The 19260-nt window shown below is 38.7% G+C and overlaps 1 protein-coding gene across 3 annotated transcripts; it reads left to right on the forward strand.

The window, feature by feature from the left end:
• Positions 1–845: 845 nt before the first annotated feature.
• On the forward strand, positions 846–19235 carry LOC128227502 (uncharacterized). 3 transcript variants are annotated; one of them, XM_052938118.1, is made up of 7 exons: positions 846–1015; positions 4706–4805; positions 6647–6806; positions 7444–7572; positions 8048–8183; positions 13528–13620; positions 17892–19235. In XM_052938118.1, exons 2-7 carry the CDS (start codon positions 4714–4716, stop codon positions 18170–18172), a joined length of 891 nt encoding a protein of 296 aa, XP_052794078.1. In that variant the 5' UTR covers positions 846–1015; positions 4706–4713; the 3' UTR covers positions 18173–19235. The 3 variants fall into 3 exon arrangements, with proteins under 3 accessions (XP_052794078.1, XP_052794077.1, XP_052794079.1); XM_052938117.1 differs by lacking the exon at positions 846–1015 and adding an exon at positions 3242–4067; XM_052938119.1 differs by lacking the exons at positions 846–1015; positions 4706–4805 and adding an exon at positions 5762–5893.
• Positions 19236–19260: the final 25 nt, after the last annotated feature.

Genomic DNA, 19260 nt, shown 5'->3' on the forward strand with positions numbered 1-19260 from the left:
ATTTAATATAAATTCTTGTGAAATTCCAATATGTGTTAAAGACCAAAGTTTTTTTTTAATAAATTATTATAATTATGTGAATAATAATGAACGAAATATGTTTTTATCTTACCACCAGATTGAATGACCTATGCAATCTGAAAATAGCTTTCTAGTCGATTTTAAAAGGACTATGGACTTAAACAATGCATTTCATTCTTGGTTCAAAAACTCTGCGAGCTTATGAGTATTGTATCTTGTATCTCTTATGGTATGGCTTTATTTCCTTGGTTTAATTATCAGGAATTTCTTGTGTTGGATTAGCCGACTTTGTATTAAAATCATAGTTTTATATTTATCGTATATTGTATTTGAGAAGTATACAACAGGTATTGAATGAAATAAACTGGTATAAATTACTCAAATATTTTCATTTACTCTGGCGTAGATCTATTAAAATGCAATTCACATGCTGTTACTTACATGTATAACAGTCATCAGCTACTGTTGTATACTTTATAATTCCAGCGAGTTTCAGCATAAAACATAAAGTATTATATTCTTTAAAAAACTAACTAAATGTTATCTAACTTAATTAGAGAAAGGCAGTTTTGACCAATAAATGTCAGACTATGTCTGGGTTATTTCTATCTACGAGAAAAAAATCATGTTTATTACCAAGCCAATTACAGAACACATTTAAAGAAACCTTAAACGGTAATGAATAATGCATGAAAAGTGGACCACTATCGAACATGATGATCGGTTTCTACTGCGCGGGTGCGTGTTTCACGTTTTACAATACGTTCTTTGACCAATAATATCGACAAAGAACAGGGCAATATCATGAACAAAACATTTAATGAGGTACAGGCGATCTGAGGCTTAATTCCACAATCCCAGACACCCGCAAGTTTTGCCGCCGGACTGCGATTCCAGACAAAGATAAAGTCAATGAAAATATTTTGAAATAATATAAAAAAGGAAAGGAAATTTAAACATTTTTTTATCATTTTCACATACAACAGGAAACAAGGTAGGCCATTATTTATATTTAAATAAAGATCATAAGTAAAATAAAATAAAAAATACTGCTTTTTTCTTTTATTTTACAGTTGACAATATGTAATGATAGACATAGTGCGTTGTTTTGATTTCCATAAAAGTCCGCGGATCATTGGCCAATAGTATGATCCCCTTTATCATCAAAGTTTAAGCAGAAATCATTTTGTGAACACTTACACAGTCATGCCTTAAAAGAACTATTGTCATTTAATTCTTTTAAATCCAGCCTTGTCGTTATGTCAGCAAGTTTTCTGCAAATATGGACAGCAAAACGCAAATGCTGAAATGTTGTAGCTTTGCTTATATGGACTATCTGACGTACATAGATCAGTGAATAATTAAATATGTCTCTTAGGAACGACTTTTACTTTGTGGGCATTTCATTTATGCCTGAAAAAGTCTGCTGAGAACTAACACTATATGTATAATAGCCGGAAACCTTGATTAATTAATAAAAAGGAGTTATTTTTAGTGTCAGAAATTTAGAATTTAACATTTTACTTTCAGTTTCATCATCCGAAACTTGCTGGCTGTTTTTTATTTATTTATTTTAGTCGCATTCGACGATCCCACCATACCTGTTATTGCAATAGTCTTTTTCGTTGAATATTGCAATATTTTCAATCAAAAAGTTTGAGGAACATATCAGAACCAATCATTGTTGACTATTCGTTATTGCTCACTCATCAGGTTTATTCATTTTATTACAAAAAATAAACAAAAAAACAATAACATATTTTTACATTTTTTAAGTTTCTCTTCAATTAAGAATATGTTTATCATTCTGGATGGCAATGCCCGTCCCTATTTTACCGGGACTTATTCATGTTCGTTTTCTTACAGGATCGAGCTTATAATATTTTACAATGTGCATAAATAAACGGCAATGTTATTACTGCCAAGCTTTATTCATATAATATAAGTTCACAAATGTTAAATGCAGGACGCTAAGATTCGTAGACGCAGTAGAAAGGAAAGTAAAATATGACAATAAGATTTCCATAAATGCACATTTTTTTGGCATTTTGTTCTTTGTGAAAACAGAAAGTTTTGGATACGCGTATCTTCTTTTTTTATCTAGATACACCCCTAGACCAAGACATGTTGCCATGATTACAGTCTCAAGTCCGAGTTTCTACTTAGGGACCCGTTTTAATAAAAGATCTTAATTTTTACTTCAAAAATATTAAATCTGTAGAAATTAACAAATGTCAAGAAGTTATTTTTTATGTAATTTACTTTTTATTCATTTTGATACTGGCTGATGTCAAATCCAAACAAACATGAAGGGAAATAACAAAAATATGACACTCAGAGAGTTTCAGTTAACGACTAAGTATTAAATTGAAACGAGCCCGGGACTCGGAAAGCACTTTTATTATATTTAAACAAATAATCTTTTTTTTTCATTCGTTTTACAAAAAATAAGGTACATGCAAGTAATTGAGAAAATTGAAATAAAATAAAATATCATCCAATTTCATCATCGATTCTCATCTAGAAGAAAAGCTACAATGAAATGAAGATGTGCCACTTGAGTTTAAACTCAGACTTGAGACTGCCCGTATTATCATGTCCCCAGATCGGAAATGACATGTTTATTCGTGTCATGATAGCCGTTGACGTCAGACTTGAGACTGCCCGTATTATCATGTCCCCAGATCGGAAATGACATGTTTATTCGTGTTATGTTAGCCGTTGACGTCAGACTTGCTTTTTCCTCGCGAGATTAGTAAAAACTTCTAGAAAAACATCCGTTTGTCACGTACGATTTAGCATCTGGTCAATGGCCTTATGTTAAATACCCGAGATATGCATCTCTTAAGTGATTTATTAAACGAATTTGATGACAAACTGTCAGACTCATCTACTAAAACTGTTTGAATCAACGGATGGATTTGATGACCTAAACAGTTAATTTCTGCAATTGTTGGTACATGTGATTGCTCTTTCGGAACGAGCGAAATAACATTTAAATAAATATGAAACATTTTACGTCGGCACTAGAGTACACATTATTTTATATTTTATTTTGTATTTGTCACCTTTGCAAGTTGTGTACATCTCGTTTTATATGTTTCTGTTCATGGCCAAAGGAATATGCATTGCCAATGTTGCCAATGAAACAGGAAATGGTCTATAAAAACCGGACCATTTTTCAAAGCGTTTCAAGGTATTGTTCCAATGTCTCCATTTGTCACAAACATTCATTAGCCAGGGACTAAAATCTAGTACACAGGATAGGGCTACAAAACAACAGGAAAGTCGGTGGAATGGCCATTCGTCAATGTCCGTTATTTTACAACAAAAAACACACACACAAGGAAATTGAAACTTTCATCAATACGTGAGTAATTTGTTTGTCTGGATGCCTGTAAATCGTTGCCAGGCTAATAAAACATCCGTTGTAGGTGGTTAAAAAGCACCCGTGCCGAACGGCGCGCGGATTTTTTATACGGCACGGGAAATGGACTGGGTGAAAGCGATACTAACCAATCATCGTAAAACAAACGATTGGTAATTATAGGAAACAAATAGCTTTTCCGTGTTCTGAAATTTCTATGAAATGTATCCAAGCAGGGAACGTTATGTTTTTTTGCGTTGTTATATTTTTTTGGTTTGGAAGAAAACTGCGCATATAAACAAGAAGTGGATTTGGCATAATTACTATAGAAACAAAGTCGCTTTAAGCCTATACATAAAATTACATCTACTAGCAGAACTTTAAACCCTTTTGGGTTTCTTTCGCTTTTAAATACTTAAGTGTGATGGTCGTTACAAGCTATTGTTTAATCAATTATTCAGTTGTATAGTTCGTGAACTTCACTGGTTAATGTTTTACTTCGAATTGAAATTACTTGGAGCTGGGTAGAAGAGTTTTCCATCGATCCGTACATCCCGGGTTTCCAAACTAAGGACAATTTCCATGGATGTGTATGAACAGATTGGAATCATTTACCCGCGCATTGGTGACTGAAGCAAGTTTGTTCGCACAATGTCAAGAGCTAACAGATTAAGAAACAGTAAGAATTTGAATATACTTATATTTTAGTATGGATTGTTTAAACAGAAATGAGAAAGCAATGCGTTTAGAATGTCCATTTAAAAGCGATATAAACCCATCACGGTTTTCATAACTTATTCATGTTCATGTGAATTAAAACAACAACGCATGTTTTCCGGACATGTATTTAAAATCTGATAGTGGAGTTATTACATATACGGTATACTTGCTAGTTATGTTTGTATATAAGTTTAAAATTATTACGTATTGCCGTTTTATTATATCTTCCTGATGAACACATACACGAAACGAAATACGGAACAACGTTATCATCTGTCTGAATCTACAAGAAGACGACGTATTTCAAGATGGCCGACTCTTACGAACGACTTAAGACTTTTCTTAATTAGTTAAGACACCTCCGTCGTTGTCTTAACATTTTGCCCGATTTATGAAAAACTTAGAAAATTCTTCAAATAAGAAGTTTTATGAATAGCACTTAAGAAAAAAGGTGAAAGTCAGTATGGAAAATGCCACAATTAAGTCAACATCTTATCTTAAGAAGTTTTATGAATACCAACCCCGGTCTTGAGGTGGGCGTGTTTTGGTTGATATTTGCTCTGAAAAACACCCATCAAGTGACAGTGTATGTTTTAGACCTCCCAATGCTGGTCCAGCAGATGACGGGCATGGACTCGACTCCCAAGAGGAAGACAAAGACACACTGGTTCTGCTACAACAGCAACTACTATAAAAAGTGAGTAAACGGCTTTAGTTTATGTTAAAAACGCAGCGATAACCTTGTGGTTGAAGGTTGTGGGTTCAAACGGCACAGGTCAAATACAAGTAGCTTTAAGTTACTGGCGCTTGACAATAAAGGGCAGCTCTGGGACAATTGTGTTCTCAGTACGGGTTTAAACCCAGGCCTTGAAAGCCGGCGTGTATTCCTGGTGCCCAGTATCATGATTACACCGAGCACGTTGGAGAACCGAGATGTCTTTTTTGCAGAGGACGGGTACCTTGTATGTCCCTCACATTTTCTTCAAATTTAAGCTAAAATTATTTATAATACGTTTCAACAATTACCAACATGGCCTAATCATGACTTTAGAATTTAAATGACAAACTTTGAAAGCTGACGGGCATTTGTTATATGTTTACATGTAACAACTCTGCAGTTTGACAAGTCAAAGTAAAACAGTTGAGATTGTATACACATTTCTTATCCTTTGGTAAATGTATTTTGTTTAATAAATATTTTTATGTCTGCATTTAAAGGTGGCATGGCTGACAATACCAGTCATTCATGTTGTGCAGTGAGTCTTCTACAAACGGCAGACTGTACATTTTCATTTCGGCACTTAATACGTTCCATTGCTGTGTATTTCCATCTTGAAACTTTTAAAATTTATATTTGGATTACATACACGGGTGTTATGTCTGCATATATTAACTTTCAAATTCACGCTGTTGACCGTTCAAAATGAATTTTCACCACATACAACATTTCTGGTGATAGTTTAGGAATACTGTTGTTTTTTCCCCGAGATCTTGTATATACATCACACATATTAAAGTCAGCTTAATCTGTAAAACTGCATACTTTATATCATAAATTTGAGCATAAAGCATTTGAGCATGTATAAGATCGTCCACATTTGCCGGAAGCCATATAACTGATAGCAGACATATGCAGGCGGCTTGTGGCTTCTCGTTAAGCCTGATCCTCCATGCGTGCTGATATTTTACACATGTAGAAGATCCCACCCGGTGTTGTTGTGAACTGTTATATGGCAGCGTTTAATGTGTTGGATTTGATTCTGTGATAGATTTATCTTCTGAGTTGTAAGTTTTTTCATTAACACACTGATTTTGTATGTGTTATATTATACTGTTTATGTATTCTAAGACTACCTGTTAGATCAGAGACGTATAGATGTTTGCATGAGGTCTATGTAATCTGAGCGTACCTGTGTAGATTGTGTATTTTAAGAAGTAGGCGAATGGTAGTAACTGGAGTGATTTTCACATACCAGAAAGCACCAGCTTATAGACTTAAATTAGCAAACATGTAAGGGAGGTCCCCAACCCTCCATATCGTTTTTGGAGCATATTTATTCCTGTACCTGGGGGAGGGTTGAACGTCCAAACGTGAACCCTGGATCCGCCGTAAGATTATTAATTGTTGATATGGCACCATTTTTTGGTTCGAAATCTTTCACTTCAAAAATCTGGGTAATTTTGCTTATAATAAACTAACATTAATAACCACAAAACTTAACGTTGCCGTATTACAATAGTTTCTATCATTTTTAAAATGCTACTCTTGCCTTATAAAGTGTGTGGAGGTTGGAACGAGCTGGGAGGAGAGGAAAGCACGTATTAAGAAGATGGCGAATATCAATCAGAACATTTCGGCCATGTTCCATCGTGAAGAACCTTGGTGTATGCTGGTGTATTAGTGAAAGTAGTCGTCAATAATTCTGACATTGTAAACCGTCTATAAGCATCCGAGGTTGTTTTCGATGGAAAATTGAGGTGTCCACCCAGACTCCTCAGTAGTGTATTATGGAATAAAACCTTTATTTTACCCTGCAGCTTTCGGTCTGGTGAGGAATTGGACGAGGGAGAGGAGAAGAAGACACGGGAATACATGGCCAAGTACATGGCAAACTATCGGGCCCACCGGAAGGGGATGACTCCGGATGAGGTCGCCGACTACTACAGCAAGTGGGCGGACGCACAGAAATATGAACAGGTACGTATGTTTTTGTGAGGTATGTCTCCAATAGCATGTTCATACATGTATTGATATGTACAGAGGTTTTGCTTTTATTCGTATACTCATGTTTATCCTCCGTATCCTTATTAATATAAGGAACGACATTGACCTTGAACTGAAGTGGTAAACAGGGGCGTACCTGAAGCATTTTGAATTGTACGCCCGTACACTTGAGAGCAGTGAAAAAAGTAAAGGTATTTCTATATTCTGGACCCAGTATGATATATGGGGTTGAAGCGGGACCGATATCCCCTGACGTGGGACTTTTTTACTGGCCATTTCGTGGGAACCTTCATTCATTTGTACGCCTGGGCATACTGGAGTATGTCTCGATACGTCCCTGGTATATAGGCTAAAACATAGGGCATACCTTGCATCACATGAGTAAAATGATTTTACAAAGTCTTACCTTTAATGTCTCTAGTTAGTCATACTCAGATATAGACTCGCCTAGCTTACGGCTCACCAAATATGGTTTCCCCAGCTTACAAATCGTCAAAATAATACTCTCCGTATTGTTCAGAATATGTTAAAATACACTAAAATTACATTACTTGTTATTGTTTGTAATATCAAACATAGTTACAAATATTACATTTTGACATATCTGTAGGACTTAGAGCCTGGTGTTTACAACGGACCAATCATCATTGCCGACGAGATGGCAAACGGCTTTCTGGAACGTCGAGACAAGATTCGCATCATCGACATCGCCTGCGGGACGGGCAGAGTCGGAGAAGAGGTAATATCAGTATATTTGTAGGACTTAGAGCCTAATGATGTATACATTCAAAGAATTATCTTGTATGTCTTACAGAATTATTGCCGTCACTCACGGAACCCACGCTATGTTTCTTTCCATCTACAAAGCATACCGTGGGGAAATAGGCTAGCGATAAGGCCAAACATAACTTCTTGGCTATTTCCGTTTACCTGTGAGGTGTGCCTCACGCGTCCAATCAAACATCCGATTTTCACCTCATTAATTAGCCATGGGTACGAGGTTTCTGCAGTCAGTATCAAGGGAGTATACCTTTTATTGGTTGTATAGTCATTGACCAAACTATGCAGACACTATATGAAATCAAACTTCTGATCTAGAACAACATATAGTTGTGCCTTTTGATGAGTGTACGGATGTTATGAAATAAGATTAATTATATATTTAAACAAGTAACACGTTAAGAATCACAATACCAACAAAACCTATTTTTCAGCTTGCCCGCTACGGTTTTAAGCAGATAGATGGCCTCGATCCGTCGGCGGGAATGTTAAAACAATGCCAAAAGAAGGACATCTATAAAAAGCTGTTCCGGGAATTCTGTTCCGACAATACCCTCCCCATCGAAGACGGTACGTAAACGACTTGGGCTCTATCACAATTCTAATCGAGATCAGTTCAGCGTCATTCGTTTGGGAATTCTCTAGTTGATTGGCAAAAGCAAGTCTAGATTGCAAAATTTATTGAAAGTGGGTATTTTGCTTTCACCAATAAATTGCAATTTCTCCCACCAGTATACAAGGGTGCGTGTTGCTTCAAATGACGAAGAAGTGAGATCAGGTTGAGTTTGGCCATGCCGCTGTTGTTTTTTATACGAACATGCATACATACGAGTACACATACTGGTCTACTATTCTAGTTTATTCAATTGCTACGTTCAGTATCAAGATCAACCGAGTGTTTTGCGACAATGTATACATGATTGTCATAAATATTAGATGCCAATGTACCGAGTTGACGTACAGAATGCCCATGGCACAGTTCAATCATGCAATAATGTGATTCATAGTATCTAAATAACTTGTGTTTTATTTATGTACTGATAAGTAGAAAGTTCGATTCAACTTCTCAATAAGCGAAAGGAAGCCTGAAGTTCTGAAGGTCATATATTTTGATCGGTCATTTTCCCTCGTCCATTTAGCTCACTGTGAACAAATTCGTCAATACATAGTATGTCATAAGCTGGTCATTTTTAATTTGATTAGTCTTATCAATGTACACAGTTATGGTTGCCATGGTAACATACGCATGAAAAACACATTAAACGTGTATATAAACATGTAATTGAGGCATACATACGTGAATTGGCGTTTCTATTTCATGCGTGTACATACGTGACTGGACTTACCTATTTCATGCGTGTACATACGTGACTAGGCGTTTCTATTTCATGTGTGTACATATGTGACTGGGCATTTCTATTTCATGCGTACACATACATAACTGGGCATTTCTATTTCATGCGTGTACATACTTGACCGGACCTTTCTATTTCATGCGTGTACATACGTGACTGGGCGTTCCTATTTCATGCGTGTACATACGTGACTGAGCGTTCCTATTTCATGCGTGTACATACGTGACCGGACGTTTCTATTTCATGCGTGTACATACGTGACTGGGCGTTCCTATTTCATGCGTGTACATACGTGACTGAGCGTTCCTATTTCATGCGTGTACATACGTGACTGGGCGTTTCTATTTCATGCGTGTACATACGTGACTGGGCGTTCCTATTTCATGCGTGTACATACGTGACAGAGCGTTCCTATTTCATGCGTGTACACACGTGACTAGGCGTTTCTATTTCATGCGTGTACATACGTGACTGGGCGTTTCTATTTCATGCGTGTACACACGTGACTGGGCGTTTACATTCCATGCGTGTACACACGTGACTAGGCGTTCCTATTTCATGCGTGTACACACGTGACTATAGGCGTTTCTATTTCATGCGTGTACACACGTGACTGGGCGTTTACATTTCATGCGTGTACATACGTGACTAAGCGTTTCTATTTCATGCGTGTACATACGTGGCTGGGCGTTTCTATTTCATGCGTGTACACACGTGACTGGGCGTTTACATTCCATGCGTGTACACACGTGACTAGGCGTTCCTATTTCATGCGTGTACACACGTGACTATAGGCGTTTCTATTTCATGCGTGTACACACGTGACTGGGCGTTTACATTTCATGCGTGTACATACGTGACTAAGCGTTTCTATTTCATGCGTGTACATACGTGGCTGGACGTTTCTATTTCATGCGTGTACATACGAGACTGGACGTTTCTATTTCATGCGTGTACATACGTGACTGGGCGTTTATATTTCATGCGTGTACATACGTGACTGGACGTTCCTATTTCATGCGTGTACATACGTGACTGGGCGTTTCTATTTCATGCGTGTACACACGTGACTAGGCGTTCCTATTTCATGCGTGTACATACGTGACTAGGCGTTCCTATTTCATGCCTGTACACACGTGACTAAACGTTTCTATTTCATGCGTGTACATACGTGACTAGGCGTTTCTATTCCATGCGTGTACACACGTGACTCTACATACTTGACAGGTGGATACTAGTTCATGAGTGTACATACGTGACAGGGCGTGTCTATTTCATGCGAGTATAAACTTGACAGGGCGTTTCTATTTCATGCGTGTACAAACGTGTCTGGGCATTTCCATTTCATGCGTGTACAAACGTGACTGGGCATTTCTATTTCATGCGTGTACATACGAAACTGGGCATTTCTATTTCATTCGTGTACATACATGACTGGACGTTTCTATTTCATGCGTGTACATACATGACTTGACGTTTCTATTACATGCGTGTATATACGTGACTAAGCGTTTCTATTTCATGCGTGTACCTACGTGACTGGTTTTTTTTCACGCGGAGACATATGTGACTAAGCGTTTCTATTTCATGCGTTTACCTACGTGACTGGGCTCTTTTCACGCGTTGACATACCTGACTGAGCGTTTCTATTCACGCGTAGACATTTGTGACGGAGCGTTTCTTTCCACGCGTAGACATTTGTGACTGAGCGTTTCTTTTCATGCATTGACAAAAGTGACTGAGCGTTTCTTTTCACGCGTAGACATTCGTGTCTGAGCGTTTTTTCAGCGTTGACATACGTTGCTGAGCGTTTCTTTCCACGCGTTGACATACGTGACTGAGCGTGTCTTTTCACGCGTAGACATACGTGACTAAGCGTTTCTTTCCACGCGTAGACATATGTGACTGAGTGTTTCTTTCCACGCGTAGAAATATGTGACTGAGCGTTCATTTCTACGCGTAGACATTCGTGACTGAGCGTATCTTTTCACGCGTTGACATACGTGGCTGAGCGTTTCTTTCACGCGTAGACATACGTGACTGAGCGTTTCTTTTCACGCGTGGACATAAGACCTAGTGAAAAGGTTCTTAATCTTATCAACAACAGACTACATGTATCGTTATACCAAGACGTTATGATGAATAGTAGACGAGTGTCAGGAATTAAATACAATTTTAAGGTGCACTTTCACGTAAGCCTTATATACGGGAGAGGGCCGTAACTGATGTTGGCATAACTCGTGGCCCAATCCCTTTGCATGCTTGATTTTATACTGTTGGTCTAAATATTGTGTTAAAATTTGTATTGATATTGTCATTGTGAAATGTGTTCTCATGCAATAAAATATTATTAAATTAAAAAAAATTATATAGCCCATTGTTTAAAGTTTTAACAGATCTTGCTTCAATTAAAAACAACAACAACAACAATCGCACGATACGGCCTCGGAGTGATTCCATGTCTTAGGCGTGTACTTACATCGGTGCTACTGGGCATATTAGCTCAAAGCGTTCTCTTTTAAGGCTTGTACAAAACTTCTTGGCGTTTATAGACACGCGTGCACTGTAACGACGCATAACAGCATCGCCGCTTAAACGAAATCGACCACGTTTATGCGGTGATTTTCAACGCATAAACAGGACTTTTTTATGTGTCAAAAAGACGCACTTTCGCCGCATAAAAACAATTAAAACACAAACTTGTACAATAGTGGTTGATAAGGTTTCATCAAAATCGGACTTAGTTTTTTGTGTCCACTTAACCAAGCTTTGAACAAGACTTTTAGAGACGTAAGTTTGGACAAAGATTTAGTAAGATCGGTTTAAATGTGAACCAAACCAATTGATCTTTCTACGATAACGTTTGAAATGACGTTTGGCCAGACTAAAGGCCGGAATATATGTTGCGATAACGCACAACACCGTCATTTGGGACAATCAGAAAATTGAATCGTCGTATGAAGTTACATATATTCTCGCCTTCTTGTCAGACTGACGGGCATGTACCCTTGGCAATGCGCACTTTCAACGTCATTTCAAACGTTTCTAGAAAAGTCAATTGTTAGCGACGGACAGACAACAGAAATCCAACAATCCTTACAGCTCCTCATCTGCTCGTTGTGCTCAGATGAGCGAAGAATTATTTCCTTGTCAAGAACCACTGGTAATTGTACGATTGTGAAAATTATTCACGTGTTTGACATAAGCGTATATCTCTGGTTACCAGGGCAACGAAAGGAAAACTTCTGAAGATTATATTGTTTCCAAACATTTCAACACAACAGAAGTTTTGGGCACTTGAACAAGATGACTCAGATGACTGAAAAAGCGTCATCATGGACGTCTTTCTTTCATTGATTGTGTTTTATACACTAGTCATTTGTAACCAAGAAAATGTAGTCTAAGATGTGAGCACTCCAGAGTAATAAATTATTTTCAACTTTCAATTTTTGCTCAACTTTAAAATATTACCTTAAAGTTGACCAATTTGCCTGCCTACTTTTCCCGTATTTTTTTTAAAATGACAAAAATATGCTACGCCCTAATCTTAATCATCATCATGATCAACAATACCATCACAACCACCATCATCATCACCACAATCATAACCACCACCATCATCATCCCACAACCACCACCATTATCAATCCCACAACCATCATCATCATAATTATCATCATCATCAACGCCATCACCATCGTTTTTCTTGAAATATTAGAACTCTTAGCTTTATAATAAATGGTTAAGTTAATCCTCTTTATGTGACAAAAAGGCACAGTTGCGCCCCATATAAGCAATTTCTGCTTATGCGTTGAGCGTCGCCCCATAAACGTAGTCACCCTGTTTATGCGTTTTAAATAATCGCATAAACGAAAAAAACACGTTTATGCGGCGATGCTGCTATGCGGCGTTACAGTGCATTAAAGCGACCGGGTGTTTCTATTCGCGTGCTATACTTATGCACAATGGAAACGCTCATGTATAGAAGGTGTTCATCAATGATAGCGCGTTTCTGTTTCAAGGTATGTCCATAAGTGACCGAATGTTTTTGTTTCAATGCATGTGCATAGATATCTAGGCGTTTCCATCGACGCGTGGTTATATATATAACGGCATTCACTATATATGTTTTAGATTGTCTGGTTCGGTAAAACATACACAATTGCGTCATTAATAGTAAATGATTGGTCGCTGCTCGCCATTATATGGCAATCTCCCGAAAACGTCGTTTGTTGTACGTTCCTGACTTGAACAGCAATTTCCACACTGTACTATTTCTCTAAAATATTAAGACTATGGCGTTTTAAAGAAATAATACAAAATCAAGATGGCGGTGGGTTGCTTATAGCGGCGCTTTGTAAAGCACGTGCGTTTATTCACTCGCCCATTATGGTAGCATAATACCGAGCACGCTCTACGCGTTGGCCAAAATTTACATAATATGGTCGAAAGTAGCATGATAATGATCTCAAAAAACTAACATTTTAATACAGTTGTAACATTAGCTACATACGTTTTATTGAGCGATTTTGTTATTGACGAATCTCGGTCTATTTTAGGTGTGTATGACTGTGCTGTTGTTTCTGGAGGCATGGGTGAAGGCCACATTCCATGTAGCGGGCTGCAAGAAATGTGCCGCATTGTGAAACCAGGTAGGTCCACGGGCATTCCAGAGAGTAAACAATTTGTTTTCATATTATATACTAAAAACCTAAAGATAGTAATTTAACTACTTAACTATTGTTGAAAAACATTTTCGAAATTTAGAACAGCACAAATCATTTTCAGAAATGAAACTTGGTATTGTAAGTTACAAAAATGTTCAAACTATTTATATAGGCTTTTTGTTATTGTACCTATCTTAGCAAACCAACAAAAATCTGCATAAATTGTCCTTACCTTGCACAGATGTTATCTTAAAGAAAAACACATTTAATTGACCTTGAACAACAACCCATCCTAGCTTTAAACCTGTCCATTAATATCGCCAGTTATTGACGACAAAGTGCTTCGTGATATGCATTTCATAGCCCGTAGCTTCCATTTCTCAATTAAGTAGCGTTCTCATGAAAACAATTAGCGGTTTCAAAATCTAGGACATGACATTCTTTTTTCCTATCACTGTTTAACTATCGTTATTGAATGTGCAATGCACGTTTTGTTATGACAATGTAATACATGTATTATTGGTTAACGTATTTTCATGATAATTATGTACCACTCGTTGGCACGATACTGCGCGAGAGTGTATTTTTATTTGTTGTGGGTGAACTCGGAGAACCCAGAGAAAATCTCTCTTGAGCGGCGTGGTGACCACCAACCAAACCTACATGTGACCCGGCCGGAAATCGAACCTGGCGCGTTCACTTCTGCGCTAACCGGATATCCATATGTTCACATTACCCATTTCTCCCGCTTTATCCGGTATACCGCCGGACATGGGCCTGGCAGTAGTAACAATTGACTAGTTCATTATACTACCATATTACACACCATGCAAATTTCAAAGATATAATTTTTTCGTTAAAAATATAAGAAATGGATACATAGATAGTTAACAAGCAACGAACTACTGAGAAACCGACTTTTTTTAAGTACATAAAACATAGCACTTTTCATGGTCTTCTTCATATTTAACCGAGAAACATACGAAACACCTGCCCAGGACATTTTATGGCAATCAATCGAGATTTCTTATAATCTCATTCATTGAGTTGATGAAGAACAAAGCCCCAATAATAAGACACGTGGCTGGTTGGAAAACGCGTCAAAAAGAGAAACGCTAAGTGTACGTGTACGTATGTGCTTGTACGATGACTTAGTACAGCGTCATCAAGGCATGTTTCAATTTAAATGACGCAGAACCACTCTCATACAAACATACGTAACTATAAAACCAATGGAGGGACTTACTACTCCTTTCATAACGCCTGGTAAACAAATGCTTGTGGACTTGGATTCAATATGTATGTATTTGTTGAACACAGTGACAGAAGTAGGCAATTATTGAGGGATGTTTCAACGTCCTATCAATTAACATGACGGAGGGCTCTCCCCAACTGGTCACTTGTCGATGGTTATTTGTTACTTGCAAGGGCTACACTTACTAGTACGCGTACACGTTACACTGTACCTTTTACTCGCAAGGGCTACACCTACTAGTACGCGTACACGTTACACTGTACCTTTTACTCGCAAGGGCTACACCTACAGGTACGCGTACAAGTTACAGTGTTCATTTTACGTGCAAGGGCTACACTTATTAGTACGCGTACACGTTACAGTGTACCTTTTACTCGCAAGGGCTACTCCTACAGGTACGCGTACAAGTTACAGTGTTCCTTTAACTCGCAAGGGCTACACCTACTGGTACGCGTACAAGTTACAGTGTTCCTTTAACTTGCAAGGGCTACACCTACAGGTACGCGTACACGTTACAGTGTTCCTTTAACTTTCAAGGGCTACACTTATTAGTACGCGTACACGTTACAGTGTACCTTTTACTTGCAAGGGCTACTCCTACAGGTACGCGTACACGTTACAGTGTACCTTTTACTCGCAAGGGCTACTCCTACAGGTACGCGTACACGTTACAGTGTACCTTTTACTTACAAGGGCTACTCCTACAGGTGCGCGTACACGTTACAGTGTTCCTTTAACTCGCAAGGGCTACACCTACAGGTACGCGTACACGTTACAGTGTTCCTTCAACTCGCAAGGGCTACACCTACTGGTACGCGTACACGTTACAGTGTTCCTTTAACTCGCAAGGGCTACACCTACTGGTACGCGTACACGTTACAGTGTTCCTTTAACTTGCAAGGGCTACACCTACAGGTACGCGTACACGTTACAGTGTTCCTTTAACTCGCAAGGGCTACACCTACAGGTACGCGTACACGTTACAGTGTTCCTTTAACTCGCAAGGGCTACTCCTACAGGTACGCGTACACGTTACAGTGTTCCTTTAACTCGCAAGGGCTACTCCTACTAGTACGCGTACACGTTACAGTGTTCCTTTAACTCGCAAGGGCTACTCCTACAGGTACGCGTACACGTTACAGTGTTCCTTTAACTCGCAAGGGCTACACCTACTAGTACGCGTACACGTTACACTGTACCTTTTACTCGCAAGGGCTACACCTACTGGTACGCGTACACGTTACACTGTACCTTTTACTCGCAAGGGCTACACCTACTGGTACGTGTACGGCTACACCTACAGGTACGCGTACACGTTACAGTGTTCCTTTAACTCGCAAGGGCTACACCTACAGGTACGCGTACACGTTACAGTGTTCCTTTAACTCGCAAGGGCTACTCCTACAGGTACGCGTACACGTTACAGTGTTCCTTTAACTCGCAAGGGCTACTCCTACAGGTACGCGTACACGTTACAGTGTTCCTTCAACTCGCAAGGGCTACTCCTACTGGTACGCGTACACGTTACAGTGTTCCTTTAACTCGCAAGGGCTACACCTACAGGTACGCGTACACGTTACAGTGTTCCTTTAACTCGCAAGGGCTACTCCTACAGGTACGCGTACACGTTACAGTGTTCCTTTAACTCGCAAGGGCTACACCTACAGGTACGCGTACACGTTACAGTGTTCCTTTAACTCGCAAGGGCTACTCCTACAGGTACGCGTACACGTTACAGTGTTCCTTTAACTCGCAAGGGCTACTCCTACAGGTACGCGTACACGTTACAGTGTTCCTTTAACTCGCAAGGGCTACTCCTACAGGTACGCGTACACGTTACAGTGTTCCTTTAACTCGCAAGGGCTACACCTACAGGTACGCGTACACGTTACAGTGTTCCTTTAACTCGCAAGGGCTACACCTACAGGTACGCGTACACGTTACAGTGTTCCTTTAATTTGCAAGGGCTACACCTACAGGTTCGCGTACACGTTACAGTGTTCCTTTAATTTGCAAGGGCTACACCTACAGGTTCGCGTACACGTTACAGTGTTCCTTTAACTTGCAAGGGCTACACCTACTGGTACGCGTACACGTTACAGTGTTCCTTCAACTCGCAAGGGCTACACCTACTGGTACGCGTACACGTTACAGTGTTCCTTTAACTTGCAAGGGCTACTCCTACAAGTACGCGTGCACTTTACAGTGAACCTTTACCCGCAAGGGCTGAACCTAAAAGTACGCGTACAAGTTAAGTGTATCTTTTACTCGCAAGGGCTTCGCCTACTAGTACGCGTACACTTAAAGTGTACATTTTACTCGCAAGGGCTACTCCTACAAGTACGGGTGCTAATGACAGTGATTTGGAACCTCAATTTTGTTGAAAATTATCGCATTGCGTGTCTGTCCGTAATGAGGATGGGAAAAATGTCCGCGCTTTGTTTTCAATCAGATTTTATGAATAACAATGAACATGTAATCAATACAACGATAATTACAGTGTCCTCAGCTATTATTTTCATTCAGGGTATTTGCATTTTAGACAAATAAACACCAGGCAAACTAAAATGTATTGTCCATTGCGAAGTTTATCATTCTCGGTTCTTCTACCCGTTATTAACGAATAAAGGATCACCCAAAGAAGAGTAAATGTTTTATTGTTTTAGAGGTAACTGTCCGTTCGTCCGCTTTTTTCTCTTTGGAACCATATAGTGGTAGTGATTGGTCTGATAATGTCCAAACTTGATCAGAATGTTCCCCATGAAGAAACCTCAATCGCTTGTAGAAAAATGTGTCACATGTGATTAAAATCTAGGTCAATTCTTAGAAAAATCTTTGGAACACACTGGAGGCATAATATTGATCCACCATTCATGAAGCAGAATGTTTCCCTTGATGAGTACCGACCCAGCTGATCATGGGCACTTTTTGATTATTTTGGCATAAATACCAAACATGTAATATTAGGTATTGTGCAACTCATAAACTGTTTTTGTTTCAGGCGGTATGGTGCTGATCGTGATGCGAAAGGAGTACCTGAAGTATGTAGACGAATACACGGAACGTTTGGAACCTTTCATTGAGAAAATGGAGCATGAAAACAGGTGGGAACTGCTGGAAAGGCGCGAAGTCAGCAACTATTCTTTCAACCGTGACGGAGTACTCTTTAAGATGAAGGTGAAAAAGAACACTGTTGACCACATTTCTGCACCGGAATCTTCAGAGAAGGATTCCAGCACAGGCGCTATGTCGAACAAAGAAGAAGAACAGCAGCATGTGTGACAGCCCATCATACATTGATGAACGTTGAGAGAAAACACTAATGAAAAGTTGAATGTGATCTTGTGCCATTGTTTGTTAACTTATTTTGGCTTCGGACGCTCGACGAGGCGATGTCCGTCGGTGTTCTTCTTTCAATGAACAAGCTTATCCGTGTGGCAAGGTTTTTAACTATTTTATAAGTATCATATACATTTTGATTGCTGTAAATGGTATAATATTCGGTTTATATTTTGATTGATACAGTCACATGCCTGATGGTTGGTAAAGAAACATGTATATATTTTTTACGTATTTTTTTTTTAAATAAATGCGTTCTTTTTTCTTGTATTAATGTTTCTAGACTTTATACACATATCATGGAATATTTCATAACATGCATATTTTCTTATGCTCTATTGAGTATTGTGTATACATCCCCGTCGGCTTGCGATGTTAATCAGTTCATACATTACTGACTGATACTCTGTGTTTTCGTGTACATTTGTATGACCATTCCGACAATATGCTTTTATAGAAGACATTGCTAATCATTTTAACATTACTAGCCATTAAATTATAAATCAGTACAATATGGTTATTATAATTTTAGTAGTCATAAGAATACTCCATTTTATTTTCAATATTTACTCTTTAGTAATACAATACATTGTTTAAGATATATGACTTGTTTGTCCACATCTTGAATACATTCAGCCGATGACTATTCTGACTACAACTAGCGGGAAGGGAGCACCTGACCCCCTAAAATCGTCAAAGTTAACTTTTTACTTTATTCCAATGTAGGAGAAAATATTAATAAAAAACGCCCCATATGCACCATTTCGGACTTAAAATTGGGGTAGTACTCCAAAATTTCCCCTGCCGACACCAACTAAATTTCAGTTCTAAGAGAGGGGCACAAGATAAAGGCTTTCGCTCCTATGTTACGCCCCCTCTAACGTCAACTCCTGGATTCGCCCATGACTACCAATCACAGTAACATACGAAGTAATCAAACAGAGCATGGGGTTTCTCCCCGCTGCAATAACACATTTCTTGATAAGATCATACTTGTTATAATTTTGCTATACAGTACTGGTATGTATTAC

The sequence above is a fragment of the Mya arenaria genome, chromosome 3 (assembly GCF_026914265.1).
Source record: "Mya arenaria isolate MELC-2E11 chromosome 3, ASM2691426v1".
NCBI classification, from domain to species: Eukaryota; Metazoa; Mollusca; class Bivalvia; order Myida; family Myidae; genus Mya; species Mya arenaria.